This window comes from Argiope bruennichi, chromosome 9 (assembly GCF_947563725.1).
Source record: "Argiope bruennichi chromosome 9, qqArgBrue1.1, whole genome shotgun sequence".
In the NCBI taxonomy this organism is placed as follows: Eukaryota; Metazoa; Arthropoda; class Arachnida; order Araneae; family Araneidae; genus Argiope; species Argiope bruennichi.
Window position 1 is genome coordinate 8450477 of NC_079159.1, and position 26971 is coordinate 8477447.

General features: G+C 33.5%; 2 protein-coding genes across 4 annotated transcripts in view; one reads left to right on the forward strand and one right to left on the reverse strand.

Moving 5' to 3' along the window:
• The first annotated feature begins 1635 nt into the window (after window positions 1-1635).
• Window positions 1636-26037, forward strand: LOC129983697 (constitutive coactivator of peroxisome proliferator-activated receptor gamma-like). Of its 2 annotated transcripts, XM_056093284.1 has the most exons (6): window positions 1636-1722; window positions 1862-3179; window positions 14168-14378; window positions 18643-18902; window positions 22057-22263; window positions 25763-26037. In XM_056093284.1, the coding sequence occupies exons 2-6, from the start codon at window positions 2760-2762 to the stop codon at window positions 25889-25891; spliced, it is 1227 nt and encodes a 408-aa protein (XP_055949259.1). In that variant the 5' UTR covers window positions 1636-1722; window positions 1862-2759; the 3' UTR covers window positions 25892-26037. The 2 variants fall into 2 exon arrangements, with proteins under 2 accessions (XP_055949259.1, XP_055949258.1); XM_056093283.1 differs by lacking the exons at window positions 1636-1722; window positions 1862-3179 and adding an exon at window positions 11386-12626.
• Window positions 26019-26971, reverse strand: part of LOC129983696 (poly [ADP-ribose] polymerase 1-like) — a 71774-nt gene continuing 70821 nt past the window's right edge. For both annotated transcript variants that reach the window (XM_056093282.1, XM_056093281.1), the window contains one exon: window positions 26019-26613. In XM_056093282.1, coding sequence (XP_055949257.1) covers window positions 26538-26613 — 76 coding nt within the window. In that variant the 3' untranslated portion in view covers window positions 26019-26537. The remainder of the gene's footprint in view (window positions 26614-26971) is intronic.

Consider the following 26971-nt stretch of genomic DNA (forward strand, 5'->3'; position numbering starts at 1 on the left):
GCACATGAGGGCTGTTTACCTATTTTCTCTCATATTGCATATACAAATAGGATAAATAAAGGGATTTTTTCTCTCTCCAGATTTGAGTGTTATACATTTAAATTCCATTTTTTTTTCTATTATATTTAGTTCATTTGAGGACAATTTAAAAATCGTTCGATTGTAATCATATTTTATTTGTATAGCTTGCTATGCGACGTATTGAAAACTGAAACTTGCAGCAAAGCGGAAGCTAAATAAACTGCATCTGCAATATAATGCCATTGAGTTCCTATTTATACAATTACATTCACTTACCTTTTTTGCTTCGCTTGCACTTTTTTATCGCTGTTAGGCATTTATATATTTAAATAGCTTTTTTATTTTACTTATCAGACTCAGCGTTTTAATGAGCGCCTACGATAAACAATTTAGAACTCTGTGCTTTGTCGATTTTATCATTCTCGGAACTGATATATAGCGATTGAAAAACAGAGCTTTGTTTATTCTTTTATCTCATTTAAATATCGCAATAGATCAACTGTGCTGTGTAGCTCTATTAAGACCTCTCGTTTTTAGTTGATTTAATAAATTCACAAATTAAAAGGAAAAAAGAAGCATTCTATATCAAGCTCTTTAATGCACAAGAAATCTACTTTGACATAATCATGGGAGTAAAAGGTCTTATGTCCGCCCTTCAGGACTGCCCGGAAGCATCCAGATGTGTGTCAATCGAAAAAATGGCCAAGGACCATCAACATTTTTTCAATTGTTGCCCTGTTCTTCTTGTGGACGGCTCAAATTTTATACCCTGGATTTACACATACCGAAAAGATTCCCTTGAATGCATCTACGGTGGCCAATGGATACAGTTTAAAGAAATTTTAAGAGAATTCGTCTTGAAATTTACAAGTAAAGGGATTAAACTCGTCTTCATATTTGATGGCACCATCTGTGAAGAAAAGCTCATTGAATGGGCAAATCGCAGGATGGATAGATACAGAGAAATTGCTTCCATTTTTAATAATATTTCTCGAAATCTCCAGGAGAAAGCCATCTCATGCAAGCAAGTTTCACCCGCTCTGAAGCTTTTGGCAAAATTTGCTTTGAAGGAACTGGATGTTGAGATGTACCAAACGGATAAGCAAGTGGATGCGGATAATTTCATTGCTGATTATGCGAACAAAAACAGAGCCGTTTTTGCCATTTTGAGTGATGATTCTGATTTCATCATTTTAGACACAAAACCAGTACTGTCAACTTCTAATCTGAGAATGGAGGAGTTGAAAACTGTTATGTATGATAGATATTGCCTCGCAGAACGCTATTTAAACATTTCCGTCAACACAGCTGCCTTTGTTTGCCTGTTTGATGGGTAATGATTATGTTCCGTTTCCAAAACTAAGACAGTTCCACCAAGGACTCTCTAGCCGTGAAAATCCCAGCAAGCAGGACAAAATCAAAAATTTATGTCTACTAATCAAAAAGGAAAAGTGGACTGGGACTTTCACTAATAAACGAGAACTGTATTCCATATCCCGAAAGGTATTTCGCCATGAAAATAGATCTGATCTCATTAAACGAGGGTTAGAATCGTATGCAATTAAGAATGGAACCGATACTCTCTCGTTTTGTGTGAGGAGGAATCCTGCCTTTGAAAAAGCTGTTCATGAGAGACACTTCAGTTGCTCAAATGCTTGCATTTTTAATTTATTGTGTAAAAAAGAATACGGATCGTCTGAGGTATGTCAATTTTCTGAGACGAATTCTCATACATTTCTTTTCATTGTTGCTGTTTAACAGTGTATATGTATTTACTAGATTTTGTATTTAAAAAGTATTTTGTTTTTAACCATTGTTTCGATTTTTTTTTTATTTGCAGCTATTTTGTTTCATATTCAAGATTTTGGTCGAATGCAATGCGAGTTAGCAAATTGTACAGACTAAGTCTATGGCAAAGGATACCGACGTGCTCTGATTGGTTTAAGCTTTGGCATCTTTTTGGCAATGTTTCGCCAAAAAGATGCCATACCGAAATATATTTTTATAAAAATAAATAAAATTTGTGAATTTATCCCCGCCTCCCTATTTTTTAGGGTTTACATGCAATATTAATCTAGAACACATATGCAGCAGAAAAGATCAAATCGTGAAACCTAAATTCAGGAAATATAAAAATTGCAATTTATTAAAAATATTTTTGTGTGTGTTTCTTCTTAATATTATTTTGATATAATTAAAAAAATTAGCTGCGGAATCACATATTTATATGTTTTGGGCATTAAGTAATCATCTTCGCATATGTAGTTGATGGGAAAGTAACAAACGTTCAGCAACAAGTTTCAATGACTGCATAAATTATCGAATAAAGGTACGAAAATCATAGAAAAATATGAATTATTTATTTGCTGCATTATATGTCGAGTAATTATTTTTATTTAGTTTTTATACTTATGTGCATAAACAACATTAGTTACTTGTGTTACTAGTATTATGAGTAATATTTATTATTATTATTATTAATTACTATTAGCAGTATTACTAATAATATTTAGAGAAAACAATTATATTAATAAAAATTAGATCGTGTTGATATTCACTCGTATCTTCCATAAAACTAATGAAAGGTACAAGGTTTGTGCCAAATAAGCGAAAACTACACTATTATGAGTGCAAAACATTGCCAAAAAGATGCCAAGGCTTAAACCAATCAGAGCACGTCAGTATCCTTTGCCACAGACTTAGTCTGTACAATTTGCGATTCTCGATTTGGACTCCAAATGGAGAGGACGTTTGTGGAGAGAGCTCCGTCTCCGACGGAGCAGGAGCTGCTTTTACGGGTGATTACGCCGACAAAGCGGACGATGCCTGGAGCGCAGACCCCCCGGACTGGTTCTTATCAGAACCGGAGCGGAAAGGGGGAGATGAGCTCACTAGCGGATGATGTTAGCAACATGGAAATTCAGCAGGGCCAAGGAAACCCCAGCGAAGAAGAAATCGCAAGAAATGAAGCGAGCGTGACGGTCCCAAGACCAATATCCCCAACTTCCATCCAAGTGACAGACGAGTTTATCGCTGAACATAGCCTCGAAATTACACAGGCCATTTCCCTCAAGGAGAACCTGGGAAATTGGGCGCAAGCGCTGGCAGCTGCTACTTCTGAAGACCAGCACACCCAAGTCAAGAAGGAGATACAGCAGGTAAGCGGCTGTTTGAACCAATTATTGATTAAACTAGGGATCCCCCTTTTTAAATTACCGGAAAATGTCAGGAAATTAAATGTAATTTGTGAAAAAGTTAGGCTAAAAAACGCCCCTAGCACAACCTCTAATAATAGTACAAATAATGCTAGTTGTAAAGTTAAAACCACTCCTAAAAAGAAAATTAATCTGAGTGGAAATGTGATTAATAAAAATCAAACTTCGCCGAAAGGCAGCCCTGTTAAGGAAAGGAAAAAACGTGTTGCTGATGAGGATGGGTTTATAGCCCCGGCTGCCCACCTCGTCAGAAAAGCTAAAAACTTAAAAACCAATAGTGACAAAAATAAAGAAATCGAAATTAAAAAAGTTCCTGAAGGAATAGAAGAGGTTGCGCTAGACAACGAGGTCGATGCCGATCCCTCACCTGCACAACCAAAACAAAAAAGAGTGCCGCCCTTTTTTGTTACCCCCCGAGCAGATTTTAGAACTATGCTTAACATCTTAAAATTAGAGGCTCCTTCCCTACGCTCAGTAATGAGCAATAAATTTCTAAAATTAACTGTCGAAACTGAGGAAGAGCACCGAAGCCTATCCCACCTCCTCGAATCTCAGGGTGCTGAGTTTAAAACTTTTATGCTGAAACAAGATAGGCCCATAAAAGTAGTTATTCGAGGACTTCCATCCTGCACTCCTATTGAGGACATTAAATCGGAATTTCATAAGGAAGGCTTCTCAGTTGTTAGCATAACTCAACTGACCAAATTCCAAACAAAATCACCGATGCCGTTATTCTACGTTCAAGTAGCAAACGGACCTCTGTCTGAGACGGTCTACACTCTCACTGAAATGTTTGGCACGAAAATTTCAGTGGAGCGATACAGAGGAAGGAAGGGGCCATCTCAATGCTGGCGGTGTCAGGGCTTCTTCCACAGCTCTGAAGCATGCAAATTACCAATTAAATGTGTCAAGTGTGCAGGACCTCACAGGGCTAAGGAATGTACTTTAGCCTATGAGGATAAACTTACGTGTGCAAACTGTGCAGGTGAGCATGCAGCGAACTGGCGCCAATGTCCCCGCTTCCCTAGACAAAGTGGTAGAAATAACACCACTACTAATTTCCTTAAAAATCACCCCTCCAAAAAATCCATATGGGATGTACCCAGGACGCATCGACCTCCTAAAAATTTCAGGAAAGTGGAAGGAAATGTGTCATTCGCTCAAATTCTGAAAAATTCAGAGTCAGAATTTCCTCCATTAGAAACCCCAGTGGAGAGCGAAACAACTCCATCAGTTGCTAAAACCTCTATTCCAAAACAGTCGGTCCCAGTGGATGCTAAAAATTCTAAAATATTCACCGACATTTTTTCTGGCCTAGCAACAGTAATGAGAGAAGATTGGTGTGAACCACCTCTTCTACTCGAAGCCTTTAGAAAGGCATTACCAGCAATTCGTGCTGCATCCCACGGTGCTGATATGGCGTATTTTCTCTTCCAAGAATACGTCAGTCTTAGCTACGGTCCCCAACGTTAACATTCAATCGTAACAACATAATAAACTTGCATAATCTTAAGGTCTGCACTTGGAACGCAAATAGCTTGCGTAACAAGATCGCGGAAGTAAGAGACTTTGTTTCAGAGCAAAATCTTGATGTGTTTTTGGTACAAGAGACCCGACTCCCCCCGGAGTTCACACCCCTAATCGCTAATTACCGGATCTATAAAACAGATAGATCCGGAAATAATAATAATCGGCCAGGCAATCATGGAGGTACTTGTATTTATGTGAAATCAATAATTGAACATCACGTCATCCCCACTCCCGTTTTAGAGAGGATAGACGCGACAATTATTGAGGTTAAATTAGGAAATCTCCCCCCTCTCAAAATTGTGTCAGCATATGTACGATCTGGGAGTCCGTACATGTTCCCTCTGGAGGATTTAGAAAAACTTTTAAATTTAGGCCCAAACGTCATCATTGCGGGCGATATGAACGCAGGTCATATCGCCTGGAATAACTATAAATCAACTAGGTATGGAATGCAGTTGTTTAATTTTCTTGCAACGCAGGACGGAGTCAATGTTTTGGCGCCCCACTCTCCAACCCACATTAATCAAGTTAGCTCAAATGACTCCGTCATAGATTTCGCAATATTAAAGCGAATTCCTTTCCACTCTCAAATTAGAGTGCTAAATTGTTTAGATTCTGATCATCTTCCAGTAGTTTTGACTTTTGATACTGGAACCTTTTCTCTAAATTCACCAGCACATTTCTCCACCAACTGGGAGAACTTTCGGCATATTTTAAATTTAAAACCCCTCCCTCCCTTCAAAATTCATAGCAATGATGACGCAGAAATTGCAGTTGGAAGTCTAGGAAAAACTCTAACGGAGGCGCTCGCAGAAGCCTCAAAACCAAAATTTAATAAACCTCCAGAAAAGCTTCCTTTCGAAATCCAAACCAAAATTAAACTGCGAAACTACCTGCGAAGAATTTGGCAACGTTCTCGCGACCCTCAAGTGAGAACGGAACTTCGCAGAACCCAGGATGAGATCAAAGGGTTAAAAGTAGGTCACTTCGAGCAACAGCGAGCTAGTCAATTAGAGAACCTAGACACAAAAGGCCTCTGGCGCCGCTCCTCCTTTATCAGAAAACCATTCTCCCCGATTCCCCCCCTCAGAGGGGGGACGGGGGAACTCGCTCTAGCTCCCATTGAAAAGGCGGAAACTTTGGCAGATAGCCTACAGGACCAGTTTGCCCCCCACGCGGACGCGTGGCTGGCGAACCCCCCACTGACTCAATTCGTCACAGATCAGCTGGAGAGCTTCTTATCGCAACAACACGTAAACAACCTGCAGCCCGTTCGGCCCACGGAAATCATGGAATTCATGAATAACCTCAAGCCGAATAAATCGCCAGGATTGGATTTAATTACAAATCGCATGATTAAAAACCTCCCTTTTAGATTTATTTTATACTTAACTTTTCTAATAAATAAATTAATGGAATTGTGTTATTTTCCCGACTGCTGGAAAACAGCTGTGGTTGTCCCTATTCCAAAACCAAACTCTGATTTGACTTTACCTCAAAATTTCCGTCCCATCTCGCTACTTAGTAGCTTGAGCAAAGTGTACGAATCTGTGCTCCTCAAACGCCTGAATCAATTTCTCAGCGACAAAAATATTTTAATTTCCGAGCAATTCGGATTTCGTAAAAACCTGTCGACGAATCACCAGCTAATTCGTGTTACAGAATTGATTCACAGTGGCTTTGAGAAGTCCCAAACCACAGGTGCACTTTTTCTGGACGTAGCCAAAGCCTTTGACAAAATTTGGCACGAAGGGCTTTTATTCAAGTGCATGCGACTTGGATTTTCGGCGCAATTTGTCAAAATTTTACGCTCGTACCTACTTTCTCGTAAGTTTCGGGTACGAGTTAACGATGTAATTTCTTCCCCCAGACCAATCCGAAGCGGTTGTGCGCAAGGAAGTTTACTCTCTCCAACTCTTTTTAACATTTATGTTAACGATCTACCTAGAGCTAGCAATTGTCACTTAGCAATTTTTGCAGACGATACCGCCATTCTTACACAGCATAGGGACCCAAACATAGTCATATCAAACATTCAACAGTACATGACCATTTTGCAGTGCTGGCTCATCGGCTGGAAAATAAAAGTCAACCCAAGTAAATGCGCGTGCCTCCTGTTTACTAAAAAAGTAAATATGCCTGACCTAGCCCCTATCCAAATTTTTGGCCAACCCGTCCCCTTTGTAAATGAATACAAATACTTAGGGTTAATTTTAGACGCAAAATTAAGCTTTAATAGTCATATTAAAGCAGCCCTCACCAAAGCTACTAGAACGAGTGTTAAACTCAACAGCTTAATTTCTCCTAGGAGTAAGCTATCGATTAGGCTCAAGCTTCTGCTCTACAAAGCTGTTTTAAGACCAATAATGATGTACGGCTCCCAAATATGGGGGGCGACATCAGCCACAAACATTAAGAGGTTGCAAGTTTTTCAAAATAGGCATCTGATGAAGATTGTTGACGCCCCCTGGTATATCAGGAGAAAGATCTTACATGACGATCTCAAAATTGAACCTGTTTCGGAATTTATTAGAAGAACATCAATAAATTTCTTCGAAAAACTGCCCCAGATTCGTAACAAGTTACTTAATCTACCTGCTTATGATCCTGCAGTACCCAGCTCTAGGAAAAGACCTAGAGCTGCAATAGACAATGTCTATATAAATTTCCCCTCAGTTAAAAAACTGAGAATTAATTAACTCTGTTACCAATCTGGTGGATTAAATTTTTCAAAATTATTTGTTTTGGCCTCAGATAGCTACGATGAGCTACACGCGTGAAATTCCTTGAAATTTTTCCTTCAGAAAGTTTAGTTCCAAAAAAGCCCCAATAGTTAAGGCACGTGCAACGTAATTCCACTAAAGTTCTATTTTACCCCATAAATAATTTAAATATTATTTTTAAATTAATTAATTGTATCAAAAATTATAATAATATGAATTAAATACCAAATTTCATGACGTTAGAGCTTTATTGCGCTCGTCCAAACTAGTTCAATTAAATTTAACTTTTCCCTAAACTAACAAATTAAAGTATCTATTCCAAATTATGATGTGGAGGTGCTCGTGACCACTTTGTCACATCGCGGAACTCCGAAACATCACGACGTTGCCGTTGCCGTTGTACAATTTGCGAACTCGCGAATGCAATATTACTGCGATGTTTTGTTGAATACTATTGACCATTATCAGCTAACATAAATACTCAACAAAAGACGTTTTTATTCAGAACTAGTCGCCTTTGGCGACCAGCCGGTTCGCCAGTATTAATGCTTGCTAAAACTTTCAATTAAAACTTTATGTAACTTGGTCCTATGATAGGTCTTTAGCAAAATATTTTTAAGCTTCAAATTTCGATAGTCATATAATTTACTCATACGATTATGAAATCCTTAAACCGTTCTGTTCAATGTATTATGCAACTCTCTCTAATTTTCTGTCTGCACCCGTAAAATTTCAGTTTTAGATTAAAGTGGAAATGATTGAACCGCAATTAATATAAAGATATTTTTTTAACTGAAACCAAGCATTTTTTTTTTTAAATATGAAAACTGAAAGCAGAGTCGTTCGGCATTCAAGTCTTATGTGCATTACTGAATAATTTTCATAATTTATGTAATATCTCAAATAATTATTCAACAAAAATTTCACACATTCATCGTAAAATTTGGTTTTTAGTTTTATTTTCAAAAGGATTTAAATGATATGAATAATAATTTTTTTCCTGTCCATAAATATACTTAAAAAATTATGAAATTTAAATTTCAGACAGTCTTTTGATCTTAAGGATTCTTATTGTGCAAAATATTCTTAACTCTCCAATTTATAAATAAATAAATAAACATTCCTATCTTCTGCTATCAAATCTGATCGATTTATGAAGTTTTGAATATTACAATTTCAGAACAATCAACATTTTATAATCTTAGGCCAATCGCTCTTGATAAGCACTGGGAGATGATTGTCTATACTCTTTCAGAAGGTCGATGAAGCGGTCTATAATCACCCGTTCTTACTGAATAGTGATATTCATATTTTCATACATCGATCTGCTTTAGTGATTAATTTGGTTGATTGGAGTGCAGCTCTTTTTATTTAAAATATTGGTGTCTCAAGAATATTTTGTTAAACATGATTCATTGGGCAGAGGATATATGTAAAAATTTAAAATTTGTAATTCATCAGAGGATTTATTGACTCAAGTTACATAAAATATAATTCTTTATTTCATTTAGACCACTTTATTAGCAGATGTATGTCTGTTACTATAGATTTATAGATTAGCTGTTGAGTCTGATTAGAATGGATGTCTTATGTATATTAAACCATATTTGTCTTAAATAAAATTGCTTTATTGAATTAGTAATATGGATATTGTAAAAGACCATAGAAAATTTTTCCTTCATTTTACTTTTTAGAATATATCATATTTCATATTTATTTCATTTCATAGAGATAGATGCTGAAAATTACACTTTTCTACGTTTACAGTAATATTTAATTTTTTTTTAAATTTGAGCTTTTGTCAATTTTATGCCAATTAGTTGATTAAAACCATTTTTTTTCCCATGTGCGCATAATGTGCTCATACAGGTTAAATTTTATTTTTATTTTGAAATCGTTGAAATATATGATTAAAATATTTTCTTAAAAATATTTATTTGAAAAAGGAAGCCAATTTATAGGTTAAAACAGTGATATCATTAAAGAGACATCATTTAAACATCTTTATTCAAGCCCTCAAGTATTTTGATATCCATTAACTGTAACTTTTTCGCTCCTATGGGATAACAGCCCTTGTCGCTATATACCTCACTGTTTATATTCAAATCTATTTAAGGGATAATATTTTGAACTTTAACTTGATGTAAAAATCATTTTTGTTCGATAATATTTTTGGAAGTTATCGGGGGAAAAAACGCCAGAATTTCGCTTAATTTTTAATTAATTAAAATTCTAATTAAAAATTTAAAAAAATTCCAAGGCACATATTTCCGATCCCCAGGATATACATGTGCTAAATTTGGTAACTGCAGGTCATTCGGTCTCACCTGTAGAGCTCCAACAAATGCACACATTAATTATCAGTAATTGTCATTAGTGGGAAAATCATGGTAATTTAGTATTCAGGATTATTTAAATTTGAAACAATGCCATCAAAAACAAAGAAATCATTCTGAAAATGGCACTTGGCGTAAAATAGTTACCTACAGGTAACTATTTTACGCCAGTGCCTTTTTTATTACAGGTAACTATTTAACCTTTGGCGAAAATTTTGCAATTTTTCTGAATATATCACGTATCTTTTGGCGAGGTGTATTTTTTCCCCGATTATTTCTTTGCATGCGGTTAATAATACCCAAAAATCGAATTTGTGTTTTAGACGAGTTTCTCCCAAATGATTGGACTCGAAATTTAATTCAGAAGTAAAATTGTGGTCACAAATCATATACCAAATTTGATATATTTAAGTCATTGTATTTTGAGTTATCGCGTTTGCATAATTCTGAAAGTAGAGTTAGCCCTATTTGGATTTAACTCAAAATTTGATAGTTGTCTCCACTACAGATATTAAATATGTGTACAAAATTTTATCCATTTAGCTTTCTTCGTTTTGCAGTTATCGAATTAACTTATATTCGAGCAGTTTGACCAACAGACTTACTCTGAATAGATTTTACTCAACATTTCATAGATAAATTTGATGTAAAGAACATATACCAAATTTCATCCTTGTAGCTCAAAGCATTTTTTAATTATCTTTGTCTCATATAGATAGTCATCATGTCAGAAATGTGTTGCGACCATCAAATGCGAACTCAGAAAGGTCTAAAAAGTTGAGATTCGTCAAAATATCGAGCTCGTATTTTTTAAAGATTACAATACTTTCTCTATACTTCATTTAGGAGAAAGTAAAAAATGACGATTCGAACCCTGCTGGCAGAAGAATCTCCATGTACATGGTGGCTGTTGCGCGGATAAATCTGTCTTAGCCACCAAGTTCTCCAAGTCGAAACAATACCACTAGGGGTACTGGATCAGAGATGATCATTCTCTGATTCTGATCTAAACAACGATCTGTGGATAAGTGATTGAAAAGTATGAATGAAGTCTGCTCCGAGAAAAGGACAGTGACGCATGAGTAGCTAAGACGTACTTTTGGCCCCAGATGGCGCTACTGAAACAAGAGATGCTAAAACTAGGCTTAAAATCGTTGACTTTGTCAGCGGGCTTGTCTATGACAAGTTCCATAAGCTGCAACAGCAACAACAAATGACAACATGATTTTTAGTTCCCAATTTTGCATTCAGTTTTTTTATTTTTTTTCTTCTTCTTCTTCCGTCTTGTTGTTTAAATGTTTTCATATCAATCGAAACATTCAAATTTGTTACTTTTCTCTCTCTCTCTTTCTCTTTTTTAAATATCAGATATGAAATTTTAATAAAAGAGATTCTGAAACAATTATACTGATAGTTTTAATAGAAGTGATTCTGAAACAATTATACTGATATAAAAATATAATATCTTTTATCTTAAAAATTCAAGCGACTTTATCATTTTTGAAACGAAACCGTGCGATTAAAGAAACAAAGCCCTTTTCAGAGTCTTATCTCATTTCATTCGCACTGTTGGAGAGCAGCTTTACTTATGAGCGGCTAAAAACAGTTCGGTTTCAGCTAATTCGAATTACAATCAATAGATTTAGATTTAGTAGGAGATTTACTAATCAACGGAAATCGTACTTTATAAGTTTCCTAATTATAAAAAGTTTTGTTCAAGTATTACCATGGTAGTTAAAGGTCTTTTTTCTCTTATTCAAGATTGCCCAGAAGCATGTAGAATTATTTCCATCGAAAAAATGTCTAATGAGCACCGCCGTTCTTCTGGTTGCTCTCCTGTTCTTGTCGTGGACGGCTCACACTTCTTACCGTTTTTTTGTGCTTACCGAAAAGGCTCCCCCAAAAGCATCTATGGAGGACAATGGATCGAGTTGAAAGAAGCTTTAAAAGAATTTGTTTTGAAATTTGCAAGTAAAGGAATTAAGCTTGTCTTCATATTTGATGGCACCACTAGTGAAGAAATGCTGACAGATTGGGCTAAGCGCAAAATGAATAAATACAGAGAAATCGCTTCCATTTTTAAGGATATTTCTCAGAATCTTCAAGGAAAAGTCATAGCACGTCGACATGCGTCACCGGCTTTGAAGCTTTTGGCAAAATTTGCTTTGAAAGAATCGGCCGTTGGCATATATCAAACAGACAAAGGGGTGAACGCCGATAACTATATAGCGGATTATGCGAACAAAAACAGAGCCGTTTTCGCTATTTTAAGTAATAATTCTGAATTCATCATTATGAACACAAAGCCAATGCTGCTAACGTCTCAGTTGAGACTCAAACAGTTGGAAACTGTTATGTACGATCGACGTTGTTTCGCAGAACGTTACTTAAATATATCTGTCAAACAGCTGCCTTTGTTTGCCTGTTTGATGGGAAAGAATTATACCCCTCCTCAACAATTGACACAGTTCAATCAAAGTTTAGCGGAGTTTGAGAAACCCAGCATAGATGCCAAATTCAAGAATCTGTGTGCATTGATCACACAGAAGAAATGGACCGGAGATTTCAACAACGAAGAAGAATTGTCCTCTATAGCTGGTGAAGTATTTGGCGATGAAAATAAATCTGGTCTTGTTAAACATGAGTTAGAATCGTATGTGACCGATAAAGTGGCCATTCCCCTCACACTTTTTGTAAAGATGAACCCCGATTTTGAACAAGCTATCCGCGAAAGACATTTCAATTGTTCAAATGTTTGCATTTTTAATCTGTTATGTAAAAGGGAATATTGGTCGTCTGAGGTATGTAAGCTTTCTAAAATGAATTGGCAATTTTTTAAAAAATTTGTTGTTACTATTCTAGATTGTAATGATATTAGTTTGATTTCACGTCTAAATTTTATTTTTTTATTTATAGATGTTTGCTTTATAAGTTATTATCTGATCTACTGCAGTAATATTGGATAATTGTATAATAGCTAATTGTAATTACAAGCTATTTTTAAAGCCAAATGAAAGATTTGATTGTGTTTCACATTTTATTTTTACATTTATAATAATATCTTGCCAAATTTGGTGGTAAAATAGAGCATTGAAAGTTTTGAAGTTTATTTAACCGTCGCAATTTTAATCTATATGAATTATTAGATATTTTTAGTATTTGGCGACTATTTAGCTCGCCAAAATGAATACAAGCATAAAATTTCAAAGAATTTTCTTATATTTTTTATGGTTCCTTTGACAAAGTGATATTAAATTTCAGATTTTGATATACATATTCTCTATTAGAGTATGTGCATTATTTTAGAAACCTTATATACTGTCCTGTTTATTGTACTAAACACCTGCATATAACACTTTGTTATTTCATCTAAAAATTGGTCCGTAGTATAAAACGGAAAATTATTAAATGCCCATCAGCCTAAAAATTGAGCGGAGTTTTGCTGTCACCTGAATATGAATGTGTTAGAACCAGCCGCTAATAGGCGACTGGAATACACCTGAATGAAAAAAAAAAAAAAAAGTTTGGAGAGAGAGAGAGAGAGGGAGGGAGGGAGATGTGCACTCTCTGAGTAGTAGAGCCATATAGATATCCGATACTGGTGTGAAATTATGTATAATGCTGTGGGATATCTATCACTGAATGATAACCGAAGTTCTGGTAGCATAATGATATGTGCCCTAATTAATAGTAATTCTTATTCAAGTGTGTTATATGCATGTGTTTGTGCTGTGTCCCATTATCTTGCCACCCTTGTTGTAATAAACTTTTTGGGACCAACCAACCAGGAGACAATAAATACACTTGGTTGGTTGGTCCCAAAAAGCTTATTACAACAAACAAGTGTATTTATTGTCTCCTCCGGCGTCCCGGCATAGGGGTAATAAGGGTAGCGCATCTTCCCCGGGATCTGGGCGTCCTGGGTTAGAGCTGGCATGGTTGTTCTATCTGTTCTGTTCTGGGCATGGTTGTTCTATCTGTGAGATGTGTGAATGTGCCCTCCTGTAAAAAAGGGTTGTGCAAGCGAATGAGCGATGCGTGAGTAGCAAAGTCGTACTTTTGGCCCTATATGGCTCTACTAAAAAAAAAAAAAATTGTTTTCCCATCGGCTTAAAATCGCTGTCTTCATAAAAGCGGGATTGTCCATTGCAAGTGTTATAAGAAACAACAATACAACAACATTTATTGTCTCCAACCACTATACAATTGAATAAAAAAGAAAGATAACAATTGGCACGGCAGTCGATGTGTTAAGGAGTATGCGAAGAAGTCTCGGAGATCACTCCGCCGTTATTTTTTGCACAAAATAGTCTACTTAAACATTTCATTGATATTTTTCAAGGTCCTCGAAGATGGATCCAGGATGGCTTCTGCTTTAGTGTACAGAGAAATTCGACAAAGGTGCTATGGAATTCTTTTCAACTGTTTTGTGGAACCGGGCAGTGAGGATTCCATTGTTATTGAAGAGAGATGTTGGTATAAAAAGAATCAGAATGAAAACAACAATTTGCGTGAACCTGAAAGGATCCACCCTTTACCTCTGCGCAGTACAAGTAAGTTTTTCAAATATGTGATCCTTTTTACGTTTGTTAGCAAAATTACTTTTCTTATGTACTTGTATACGAACTTTACAAAGAAAAACCTTATACAAAAAAGTGAGTTTTTTAAAGCCATTTTAATCCCATTGGCGGATGTATGAGTTTTGTGTCTCTAATCAGTGGCCTGTCTTTTAAAAACGGGTCAACTTCATTTCATTCTTCATCACATTTTAGGGCCGCTGTGGCTTGGTGGTAAGGTCTCGGCTCTTGATCCGTAGGGTTTCATGTTCGAGACCCGATTCCACCGAAGAACCGTCGTGTAAGGGGGTCTGTTGCACGTTAAATCCATCAATGCCAAACATCCTCCCGCTGTTGTCGCGTGGTGTGGAGAGGGGGGTGCCAGCTCAGGTGTCGTCCTCGTCATCTGACCGCGGTTCAAAATTACGAGGTCCGTCCCAAAATAGCCCTAGTATTGCTTAAAACGGGACGTTAATATAACTAACTAACTAACTCCTCACATTTTACTTTCCCGTATACGAGCTACAGAGAAAGTATTGTAATCATCAGAATCTCGAGAATTTGATAAATCTCCATGTTTTAAACCTCCCTGAGTTCGAAAAACACATTTTTTTGGAAAATGTCTGTCTGTCTGTGGTATAACGGTCTTTATGCCAAATTTAGATATTTCTATTAAATTTTGAGTGAAATCTGTTCAGAGGAAATCCGTTTGTCCGAATATAAGTTAACACGGTAATTACAAAACGAAGAGAGCTAAATGAATAAAATTCGGTATACATATTTTGTATCTTTAGCGTAGATACCTGTCAAAGTTTAAGCCAAATTCGATGAGAGGTTGACCGTCTGGTGATCTGTAATTTAAGAAACATGTAAACGCGATAATTCAAAAATGCAATGGCACAAATATATCTAATTTGGTATGGGATTTTGTGACTAAAAGTGCAGTTTTGTGTCAAATTTTTGTTTTAGTCGTTTGGGAAAGACGTCTCTTAAACGCAAATTCAGTTTTCGGTTGCAATGCCAGGGATTAATGGCTAAAAATTTCGTAAAATTGCTAAATTCATGCAAAAAGTTAATATTTCTTAACCATTGTACACCAATACCATGTAAGGCATTCTATGGAAAAACACATGTATTAGAGAGTATGCGAGAAAGTTTTGGGAAAACCAATTCCTCTTGTTTCATTTATTTTGAACGCCGTTTTTTCTTTCGACCTACAAAAAACTGAATCAAAATCAGAAGTAGTTTTGGTTACAAGATTACGTGCCAAGTATCCATTATTTAAATTATTGCATTTTTGAGTTAATGCGTTTTTTTGCAAATTGAGAATGTACGGACCGACAGATGATTAACCCGTTGATCGATTAGGTTCGAAATTTGATAAGAATCTACACTTTAATAGTAAAATTGTGTACCAGTTTTTTTTTTCTATGTAGCTTTTTATGTTTTAAAATTATTATATTTGTTATTGGACGGGCAGACACATTTCTTGTGTATTGATTACATTAAAAAGTCGATAAAAATCTCCAAATTTGATGTAATTTTGTAAATACCAAATTTCATTCATGTATATAATATTGCAATCTTGTAAATTAAGTCTATCAGATATAGGAATATTCTGTTATTTTTTTTAAAATGTAGAAGTCATATAAACAGAAATTGGCGTGTAAAGTTAGGACGTCAATATTTTATAATTTCTTCTTCTCAATCAGTGGTTTCCAATCTTTATTTTCCCCAATAACAAATGATAATTCATTTTATTTTTGAATATCCTTTTTTGCCATAGATCCTCTACACGCACACGCAACTAACTTTTTTTTCATCCAAGAAAGGTTTTATTACTAAAACAAATCAAATATCTGGCCTTAATTTAGTAATGTTTTGATTTTACGTTTAATCCTATTTTTACTTTTTTGTATGCGAAGGACACAAAGAGTCTCGCCAGTTAGAATCGAAATTTTGGACATCGGATTTTCAAACCTTCCTGAGTCAGAGGAACACCTTTTGAAGTCACGGAAAGCTCATAATTTTAAGCAAATTTCTTCGCCAATTTTATCGATAACTGCACAAAACTTTTTCCTGTGTTTTTATTATGATCTGGCCGATGTCGTTTATTGTTTTTATTGAGTTAATTTCTGTAACTTATTTCGTCACTAGGTGTGCCGTTACCTGCCTTAAATATTTCAGTATAGACATTTTACACTAAATACTCGTTACTTCCCTAGCTATACGAGAGGTCGTTTTGAATTTAAAGGACTTTACCGTTCACCCTGTATATTATTTGTATGGTTAATGAATTATTAAAAATGTGCAACCAAAACGAAATATGGCGGTCGTTCTCCTTCCCCCTTCCCAACTACCAATGAAAAAAAAAATAATGAAAGACAAGAATAGTACATTAATTGAGTTAATTACCGAAAGTTATGTACAGACATTGCACTTTTCGATATAACCACCATGAAGATTCAGGTTATTTGTCATATTATCAGCCTGAGCATATTTTCGATTTCCTCTTCGAAGAATGTTGCCGCCAATGATGTGAGCTGGAATTCAATGTTCCTCTAAAGCTACTCCTTAGTGTGAAAGTTCTAAGTTCCTATAAAGCTACTCATTAGTGTGAATGTTCAACGTTCCTGTAAAGTTACTCGTTATCGTGAAAGTTCACCTTTCATGTAAAGCTACTCATTAGCATGAAAGTTCAAAGTTCCTGTAAAGCGACTCATTAGCATGCAAGTTCAAAGTTCCTGTAAAGCGACTCATTAGCATGCAAGTTCATCGTTGCCCGTAAAGTTACTCATTAGTATGAAGGTTCAACGTTCCTGTAAAGCTACTCGTTAGTGTGAAAGTTCAACGTTCCTGTGAAGCTACTCGTTAGTTTGGATATTCAACGTTCCCGTGAAGCTACTCATTAGTGTGAAAGTTCAATGTTCCCGTAAAGCTATTGGTTAGTGTGAAAATTCAACGTTCTTGTGAAGCTACTCGTTAGTGTGAAAGTTCAACATTCCTGTGAAGGTATTTTGTATTTTCTCTTACGGAAAGAATGTAGAGATGTATTCTCTCTCCAAAACTGCAATTTTTGGCATGTCTGGAATTCAAGTATCCTCTGTTTCAAGTATTTTGGAATTCAAGTATCTTGATCAACTGGTGGTTGGAACAAGATCTTCTGTTGCGACAATTTTATGTTCTTGCCCACCGTCATCGAAAACGCGGCTTAGAATCTAATGAATTTCACCATTTCATTGAATTGGAGAACTGACAAGGAGGTCGAAGCCACAGAGAAGGAGAAACCACCTCTCCCCGCTTCTCTGTGGCCGAAGCTTCATATCGAAGCAAAAACGTCTCAGATCACACGTTTACGAAATATTTTTCGAAAAATTACTTAAATATAACTGATTGAAATATAAAATTACTGATGTTCATATTACTAAAAAGATAATTTTTTAAAAGTTTAAAAAATATTACTCAAAAACCGATTACATATTCGTAAATTACAGCTCAAAGAATTTTATTAATGATATTAAAGTGTAAAGCTTGCACAATTTGCACTTCAGGCATTCAGCTGAAGGCGATTATGTATTCGTAAATTCGCTGAACAAATTTTGACTCGAATTGAGGATGATGAAAATGGTTCTTCAGTGACGAATCCACTTTTCATGTGTGTGTGAAAAAGTGAATAAACATAACTGTAGAATATGGGGCTCGGAGAACCCGCACGATTATCAAAAGTCAAAATTTGTTCAGCGAATTTACGAATACATAATCGCCTTCAGCTGAATGCCTGAAGTGCAAATTGTGCAAGCTTTACACTTTAATATCATTAATAAAATTCTTTGAGCTGTAATTTACGAATACGTAATCGGTTTTTGCGTAATATTTTTTATTCGAAAGTTATGAGGTACGGAAACCCTGACAATAATTAATGAACACCCTATATATATATATATATATATATATATATATATATATATAATATAGAATTTATCGCAATAAAAACTCCAAAGCCTGGTGTAATCTTTAATTAATTAAAATGAGGCAGTCTTTTGTGAACGTTTTGGTTTGTATATATCACACACAATCATTCATTCATCTTTATTAATAACAACTATAGTTTTTTTTATATATATATTTTATATTTGCAATTCGTTTGGCAAATATTTATCGAATTATAGAAAATCTATTGTAAAACAATTACTGTAATTAAGAAAATTTATTTATTGTTTAAATTTAAAAAAATTAATGTCTCACGTTTCTACTTTTCCAGGTGATTTAATAAAAATTGAAGATCTTTGGTTTGGTTGTTCAGAAAAAAGGAGATTTGAATTTTTCTGGCATATACTTCAGATCCCAATGGAATTTGACATTCTAATGCAGTTGCCAGAAGATCAAGTAGCTATATCGTGCATACTAAATTATTTAATCGGTGGATTAAAATCTGGACCACTTTTAGAGCCCTTGGATGTTGCGGCTTTTGTTGCTCAAGCTGTATGGAAACCGAGCGCGCTTGATATAAAACAGCTGGAGGTAAATTTATTTTTGAAATTATTCTTTGAATTACAGATATCAAATTCTACATTGTTTAAAGTTTTACATTGGGTAGATAAAAGCATTAAATAAGTTTTAATGTATTTGATTTAGCCAATTAAAAAAATTTATATGTTTGTTTTTATTTCACAAAATAGATATAGTTTTAGCTATATTAACGACCCGTTTTAAAACAACACTAAGGCTAATTTGATACAGACTTCGCAATTTTGAGCCGCCGTCAAATGACGAGGACGACACCGAAGCTGACATCCCCCTTTCCAAACTTCTTCACCAGCGGGAGGACGTTTAGCCCCGTCGTTATTTAACATGCACCAGATCAATCCGCTTATATGACGCTTCTTTGGTGGAATCGGGTCTCGAGCCTGAAATCCACCAATTCCGAAACCGAGACCTTGCCACCAGGTCACTGCGGCCCCTTCACAAAAGAGAAATTGTAATGGGAATTCATGTTGGTTTCTGCACGTCTGGCTTTTGATGATGCAAACATTTGTGTACAGATTTAAAGGAGAACCGAATTTCTAATCCAAAGCATTGTAGCTTGATTACGTTTAGGTTGGATTTGTCTGTCTTTATTGTATTCCTCCCTTTATATTATTTTTAATAAATTACTCTTAATTATGGCAGTAATAATATGTATACAAAAAGTATATAGTTAAAATCGTCGCAGACATGTAACAAAATGTACGTAGTAATTAAAACAATGAAACATTTTGTTGTAAAATAATGCTTACAAATTTATTAAAATTAGGAAAAAAATTTTGTATGAATTTGCAGTGATATGTTTGGAAAGGTTATTTTTAGAATTTTAAAGTGATGCAAAAATGGTTTTTGTGCTGTTACTTATTTCGAAGTTTTTGAAAATTCTTAACATTTTGATTATCTTTGAAATCTTCTTAAAATTTTGAAACACGTCTTCTAAATAAGCACCTACTGTCTTGGAGGTAATTACTTGCTAAATTTGGCATCTCTATGTCCAATGGGTTGTGCTCTGCAGAACGATTTTAGAACGGTGCATTTCGCATTACATAATTTGCAGATTGCGTCCAATTTTTTTTTTATTAGCAAATTATTCGTGTAATAGAACATGAAGTTGTTATTGAAAGGGTGACCGTTATAAATGACTCTTTGTCAATAATTTAAGTAAAAAAAATGAAAGTATCCAATAAAATGTACAACACAGGTTTAATGGAATACAAACATACAATTGGACAATACGAATGCATGAGTAACAACAAAAGTGAGCGTGTATTATTTCGAACGGAAAATCCTTTGAACACTTAGTATTCTAAAGGTTTAATATTGGAACTATGTCTTACTTGCGGTTGGATCTATTATGCTGCATATGATTTGTAATGGCTTATCTATATGACTGCATTCTTGTGGATTTGTATTATATTAAAACTGTATCGTACATTTTAGTATATATTTTTCTTTTACCTAATCCGTTGACATATAGCCCTCTGTAGCTGTCTACTTTAATTTCTTCACCCCCAAAAAACTGAATACAAAAATGAATAATTTACAAATTCATTGTAAAATTAACCTCTAATGTTTTATCTAGCCTTAAAATTCGACTGAAAATTTTTGAATCATCCTATGTACTATTGTAAATTAAATAGAATGTCTGTTTTTCAAACAGTCTAAAGGATTTGATATTAGTATGTTGATAATTGTTGAAAAAACCTAAGGTTTTTTGCCATTTCAATTATTTTTCTAAAATTTCTTCATTAAATGTCTTAATTCAAATATAGTGGAATGTGACGAATTTGAACTTCTTTAATTTGAATATTTCCTCCCGTCAACTAAATTTTTATTATCAAATGGTAAAAAGTATGGTAAAAAAACCTTAGAATATATACTTCCGAATTTTTTTTATTAATTCGAACTTTAATCTAAAAAATGTAAGAAATAAATAAAAACGTTAGTCAAATACGTTAGTGCTTTATCCTCTCGATGTTCTTTAAATGAATATTTTTCTAAAACCTTTAATTGATTCGAAGATTTTAGCACTTTACAATGCATTTGAACAAAAGTAAAGGGAATAGAATTTTTTTTGTTTATTTTGAAGTTTTATTGTATCATTTTGCACTTAAAACCCTGTATATATTATTTATTTGTTATAACTATTTGTTAAAATTACTATTTTGTAAATGATCGAAATTCTTTAAATATAGTTTTATTACTTTATTTATTATTATTATTTGCAGTTTGTTTATTAATTTACATATTTATTAAAAACTTTTAGTATTAAAATCAGTACATTCTCGAGTATCCGGTTCGCGACTATCCGGCTTACTTTTCTTTTATCGTAATTAAATGAGGAAGACAGGGCGTTGCATTGGCAACGTTGACAAACATCGAACTAAAAATTGTAAGTTTTGACTCGTATCTTAAGATTACCTTTTCATATTTGTGTAATCATGTATCAATGGGTATTAAAATCAGTTTGAATCTATTTTCTTAAGAATTAGGTCTATGATTTATGTTAATGTTTTGTTTATATTTTCTGCATTTTAGTCAGGCATTGCAAAATTTGTGTTAAAATGTGAACATTTTATATCCTTTAACTTACTTTTTCTATAATAAATTCCTGAAACGTGCAGTGCAGTATATAAACTACTTGTACAGAGTCTTCTATTTTAACTCGACACGTTACCGGCAACTGCTTCTGCCTCGGGTAAGTTCACATGGTGATAAATAGAAGGCTTAGTACTTAGTAAAAAGTCGTATTATAGCAGTGAATTATGGTATATAAACTTTATCTTCTTTTATTGGTGAGCAAAGAAATGAGTTAATAGAACTCCGGCCTATCCAGCTTTTTTTTTTTTTTTTGTTATCCGGCTTACCCTTCCGTCACATTAGGCCGGATATTCGGGAGTGTACTGTAAATCTTTACTGTTATTTATATGAAAAATTGTCGTTTTCCTTAGCTGCACTCCTATTTAGACCTAGATTTTCTTAATTATTTACTATTTTAATAAAATCGAATTCTTATTGTGGTCCCACAACTTTATTTCCTGAACTGAGAAAAAAAGTGTTTATGCAATCTATTAACATCCGTATTTAAATAAAGAATGCAAATTATAATAAAAGTTATTTCATAGTATATATTCGTTTTACCATTTTTCAGAATCCTCAGGTGTGCCCATCAACCGTTAATTTATCCACCCTATTCGTGAACGGTATTGAACCAGTCCTCATGGCATTAGAGACGTGTGGCTTTCCTTCTCCGTACAAATACACTTTGCCGTGGCAATTTTTTGACGGCAAACTTTTCCATTTTTTGCACAACGAAGCCAAGAATCGGCCGAGAGTTCGAGTTTTATGTAATGATCAGGTTAGTGCTTGAGTATTTATTGAGTAACTGTTATAATTGTGTCTTCACAGTGTACTTGAAATCCTATTGTGTGCAATTTAATCTTTATTTTCTTATCACATGCTGTTTTGTTCTTCACTATTGTATGTCTTACATAATGCAGTGTTTTGTATTTATATTTTTGTACTTAATATATAGTAAGTACATACGTTTTATTCTCTATGAATAAATGTGTTCGTAGAACTATGTTTTGAAAAAAATACATTACAGCAATTTTATTGTTTTAAATGGATGGGTTTTCCATCTGAACTATATTTTCTCCAAATGAACAGAATAAAAGGAGTGGAATTACAATGCATTTTTTTTCAGGTTTAAATACTAAAATTGCAGGTATAGTGGATGCAGTTAAATATTATTTGCATTATACTGCCACTCTGAAAGAAAAAAGTTGAAATAAATAAATAATTTAACTTCTTATTTGAAAAATGATTAAACGCCATGAGTCTTTATAGTTAGAAACTAAAAAGAGGGTCGAATGAATGCAAATAAAGAAACAGCAACATTCTTTATTTTCAATCATTCCACATCGACATCGCGTAGAGACTGGTTGGAAAGTTCTAAAAGCGGCAAGCAGACGATTTCAGTTTGTAGTTCTAAAAGCTGCGACTGGGGGCACCGCTTTATCAAATTTCTAAGTAATTATCTTTCTCTGTGATTTATTCTTTGAATTTTTATATTTAACCTTGATCTAGAGGTGATAGTGTGAGGGTTTCTTTTTGTTTTTTTGCTTTTACCTTTAAAAATAAGCAGAATTATTTGTTAAATAACATTTTCTTAAATTTTATTTGCGATCAAATTCTGAATGTATTCAAATACATCTAACAATATTCGTTCAGTGTCACCATTTTATCGTATCTATGTTATCTCGTTTGGAGAAAAGTTGGATCAATACTTCATTTTCAACTAGAGTTAGTGAATGACCTTCTTGCTCCATTTCTAAGGAAACGGATGGGAATAACTTCGTCCATAGGACAGGATTCGCATTTTTTAAACTTTACTTCTAGAGCGATCTAGATCAGTTTATTGGGGGAGCTAGCTTCGAATCCGTTTGAACAATTTGAACCATTGCTGTTCTGCTGCTGAACTGGGAAAAAGAAAAGGGGGGGGGGGAGTTAGAGTGTTAAAGACTAAGTTGAAACAGGCATGACAATTTACCTATTAACGAATTAGTACTGAGCTACGACGCAGTTGGACATTTCACAGCCTTTTCTTTTAAAATCTCGAAACATCTTAAGCTGTTTATGGGGAAGACAAGGAAATAAGCATTGATTATTACGACTGGCCGAATTCGGGGAAGAAACCCCTTTAATAAACGCCGAAATAATAACTTTTCTTTTTCTTGGAAAAAAAACCTGATTGTAACATCATTTTGCATTTTTTTTAAATACAAGTTCAATTAATATATAAATGAACATTAAGGAATAAACTCCAATAGCAACAATTTATGAATTTTGAAATAAATTACAGATACTCCTGAAATAAATGTGTATCTTTTTTTTTTCTTTGACGTGATTAAAATAGTGTTGATTTCATCCTTTTGGGTTGTTGTTATCATTCGTTTTATGCTTTCGAAATTCTTAATTTCTGAAATGATTATTAAGCGACAATTATTGTACTTAAGACCTAAACCTTTAGTCGTCAAATCGTAAAGTAGTTTAATTAAGGCAGAAATACATTAAAAAATAAGTAATTAGGAAAATATTTTTCATTTCAGTTTGTGCGAAATTTTATAGTATCTCTTAAATGAGTGTTACAAAGAAAGAAATGTCCTGTAAAAATGTCAGATCGGTATATCTACATTACATTCGAAATCGTTCCACATTATCGAAGTGAGCAGAGTTATCGAAAAATGTATATAAGTACTCTATTGACCATCCAAACTCATTAGCCAAAATAGAAATCACATTCTGAAAATGTGATTTATCATTAATTTAAGATTTATTAATTAAGGTGGCGTCATAATAGTCAATTTTTGGAATAAACGCTTTAAAATTAAATTTGAAACCAAACTTCGTTTCAATTATTTAGCTTCAGTCCATCTTCTGATGGCTGTTACGTTCGCGTACATTGTTTTTTTAAAAGATTTTTTCGATCATTAAAATATCACCTGGAATAACACTTTTTGAAAAGGATTTTTTTAAAAATTCCTTTTTCACATAGATTGAGAACTATTTATCGCAATGTTTTAAGCTAATCTGGAGATCTATTTAACATTTTTACCAGCCATTCCCTTCTAATAACACATCCTTAACTGGGATTACACAAATTTCACTCAAAATGAGGGGAGAAAATGAAAATACTTTTACACATTACTCCCGCTCCAATTCAGCTAGCTATTTTAACATTTGATGGCTTGTTGTACAGAGTGTTTTAATACGTACAACTTTCTTATTTAAATTTTTCTTCTCAATCTTAAAATGAAACATGAAAAACAAATGTTTACTTCTTTCCTTTTATTGAGTTTCATGTCCTGGAATAAATACGATTTTGTGTTTCAGATGGTCGAACCAACAATTTAAAATGCACGGAAAATTTATAATAACAATTTCAATGGTTTGATATTTTTAGTGACAATTTGAATGGACTAATATTTATTTTTCCTCCGGTAAAATAATTGTGTAATTCAATATGCCAGATAATGCAAATTAAAAAAAAAGAATTCAATCTACTAATTCAGTAATTTCCTGCATATTATCCATAGTGGCGTCTAATCCACAGGTTTTACTTTTAACCCTGACAAAAAAAAAAAAAAAAAAAAAACCAGATAATCTATACTGCCGTATTACCGCGGATTATCGTCGGCGTAGATTATTAGTGATTATTTTCGTGTTTTTTAACAGATAATCCGCGGATTATACGCAAGAAATTATGGTACATTTGTTCCGAACCTCAGAGGAAACGTAGGAAGTTTAAAGCAGGAGATGTGGTGTGATGTGATGTTGTGTATTTCGAATAAATGCATAACTAGGGAACATTACAACAAGATAACAGAATATACTTTTGAAAAACCTATTTTTCTTATCGATAAGATATATAAAATACTGACAAAATTATAATAGAGTACATTTCTTGTAAAAGAAACAAAAGATATAAAACATGTAATTAAAGAATTTTATTAATTCATTGAATTTACTTTTTACACTATAAATTTACAGCTTATGAGTATTTTTAATACTTATATAACAACGATATTATATACATTGCAATATAATTTTCCACAGCATCTTCTTGATCTATCCAAAAAAAATCATATAATTAGATACATTTAAAAGAAATTCTAATATGCAATATCCCAAACAACTGTTTTTATGCGTAAAAAAATTCATAATACATAAAATCCATAATTTTTCCTGGCAAATTAAGCCAAAAACATATTCTAAATCAAAATGTTTTAACCTTATTTTGAATTTGATTAAAAAAAATTATTAAAAGGCAAATATTTTTTTTCTCTTTTTTTAAGGATGAAATTGTGAAAAGGTTTTACCAATTGCTTCCTGTTGTTACCAGTCGCACAGAGTATGACCCTGAACGATTCGAATGGAGAAATATACTGAAGGATTTTTACTTGGAACAGAACATCAAATCATGAAAATTTTATGTTAATGAAAAATGTACTTTGTGCTAGCCACATTTATTGTAAGTGGCAGCATATATATATAAAAAAGATAATAAATTTAAAAAAATTTAAAAGCATTCAGTGCATGAAATGTGAATTATACTCTTTATTTTGAAGTTTTATTATAATTGCATTTATTAATAAGATTATTAATATTTTAAATTTATAAGTTTTTAATTATAATTTTAAATGTATACATTTTATTATATTTTATAAAAGTATATTTATTATCCATCAAAAATGCTTCAGGTTTATTTATTTGTTGTGGATTAAAACTGCCATATAAAAACAAAGCTTAAGAACTTCTGTCTTTTATTGCATCTGTTTTTAGATTTAGGTGTTCTTAATACATAATTTTGGATAAAACATTTTTTTATTAAGCTTCTCATCTTCTTCATATTAGACAATTTTTGTTGTTATTAAATCCATGTGATAAAAGCACTGGATACATAAATAGCTTTCAATTACATTTTGCATTTATCTTTGCAAACATTTATCAAATATCGTATATAGATTGCCAACATCATTTTTATAAACATGGTTCCCAGGCATGTTCAGATCCTTATTAATGCTGTTTCTTCTCTTTTTTTTCTTCTAGAATTTGTTGTCTTTTTCTCGATTAATATCGAGTCGAACTGAAATTAACTTTCAACAGATACTTGATATTGATTTGATTGGTATCATAAACGATGTATCTTAAACTTATAAGGAAAAATAAATCAAATTATAGTAGATAACACTTTTAAATATATTTTAACAATTTACTCATCATTAAGAATAGATTTGTGGCATCTATATAATGATGACTAGCAACCTACAATAGTTAGCAACTTCAATCAATGTAATTTTCTATATAAAGAGGTTTTTCAAACTACATAGAGTTATAAAAGTCGATATCATTGATGTGAGTCTTTAGGCTGTAAAAAGATCTCAATGAAATTAAACTATAAATATAAATTTTCTTTTTAAATTTGAAGATTTACTGGGCTGAATTTTGATTATTTGAAGAGCGTAGCTGTCTAGAACTAAATTATAATCTCATCTGTCAATTAA

Excerpts from the sequence above, each read along its gene's own strand:
- LOC129983697 (XM_056093283.1), top strand. The coding sequence starts at position 11,553 with ATGGTAGTTAAAGGTCTTTTTTCTCTTATTCAAGATTGCCCAGAAGCA. Across the intron at positions 12,627-14,167 it reads GGGAATATTGGTCGTCTGAG|GTCCTCGAAGATGGATCCAG; the intron begins GTATGTAAGCTT and ends ATATTTTTCAAG. Across the intron at positions 22,264-25,762 it reads GAGTTTTATGTAATGATCAG|GATGAAATTGTGAAAAGGTT; the intron begins GTTAGTGCTTGA and ends TCTTTTTTTAAG.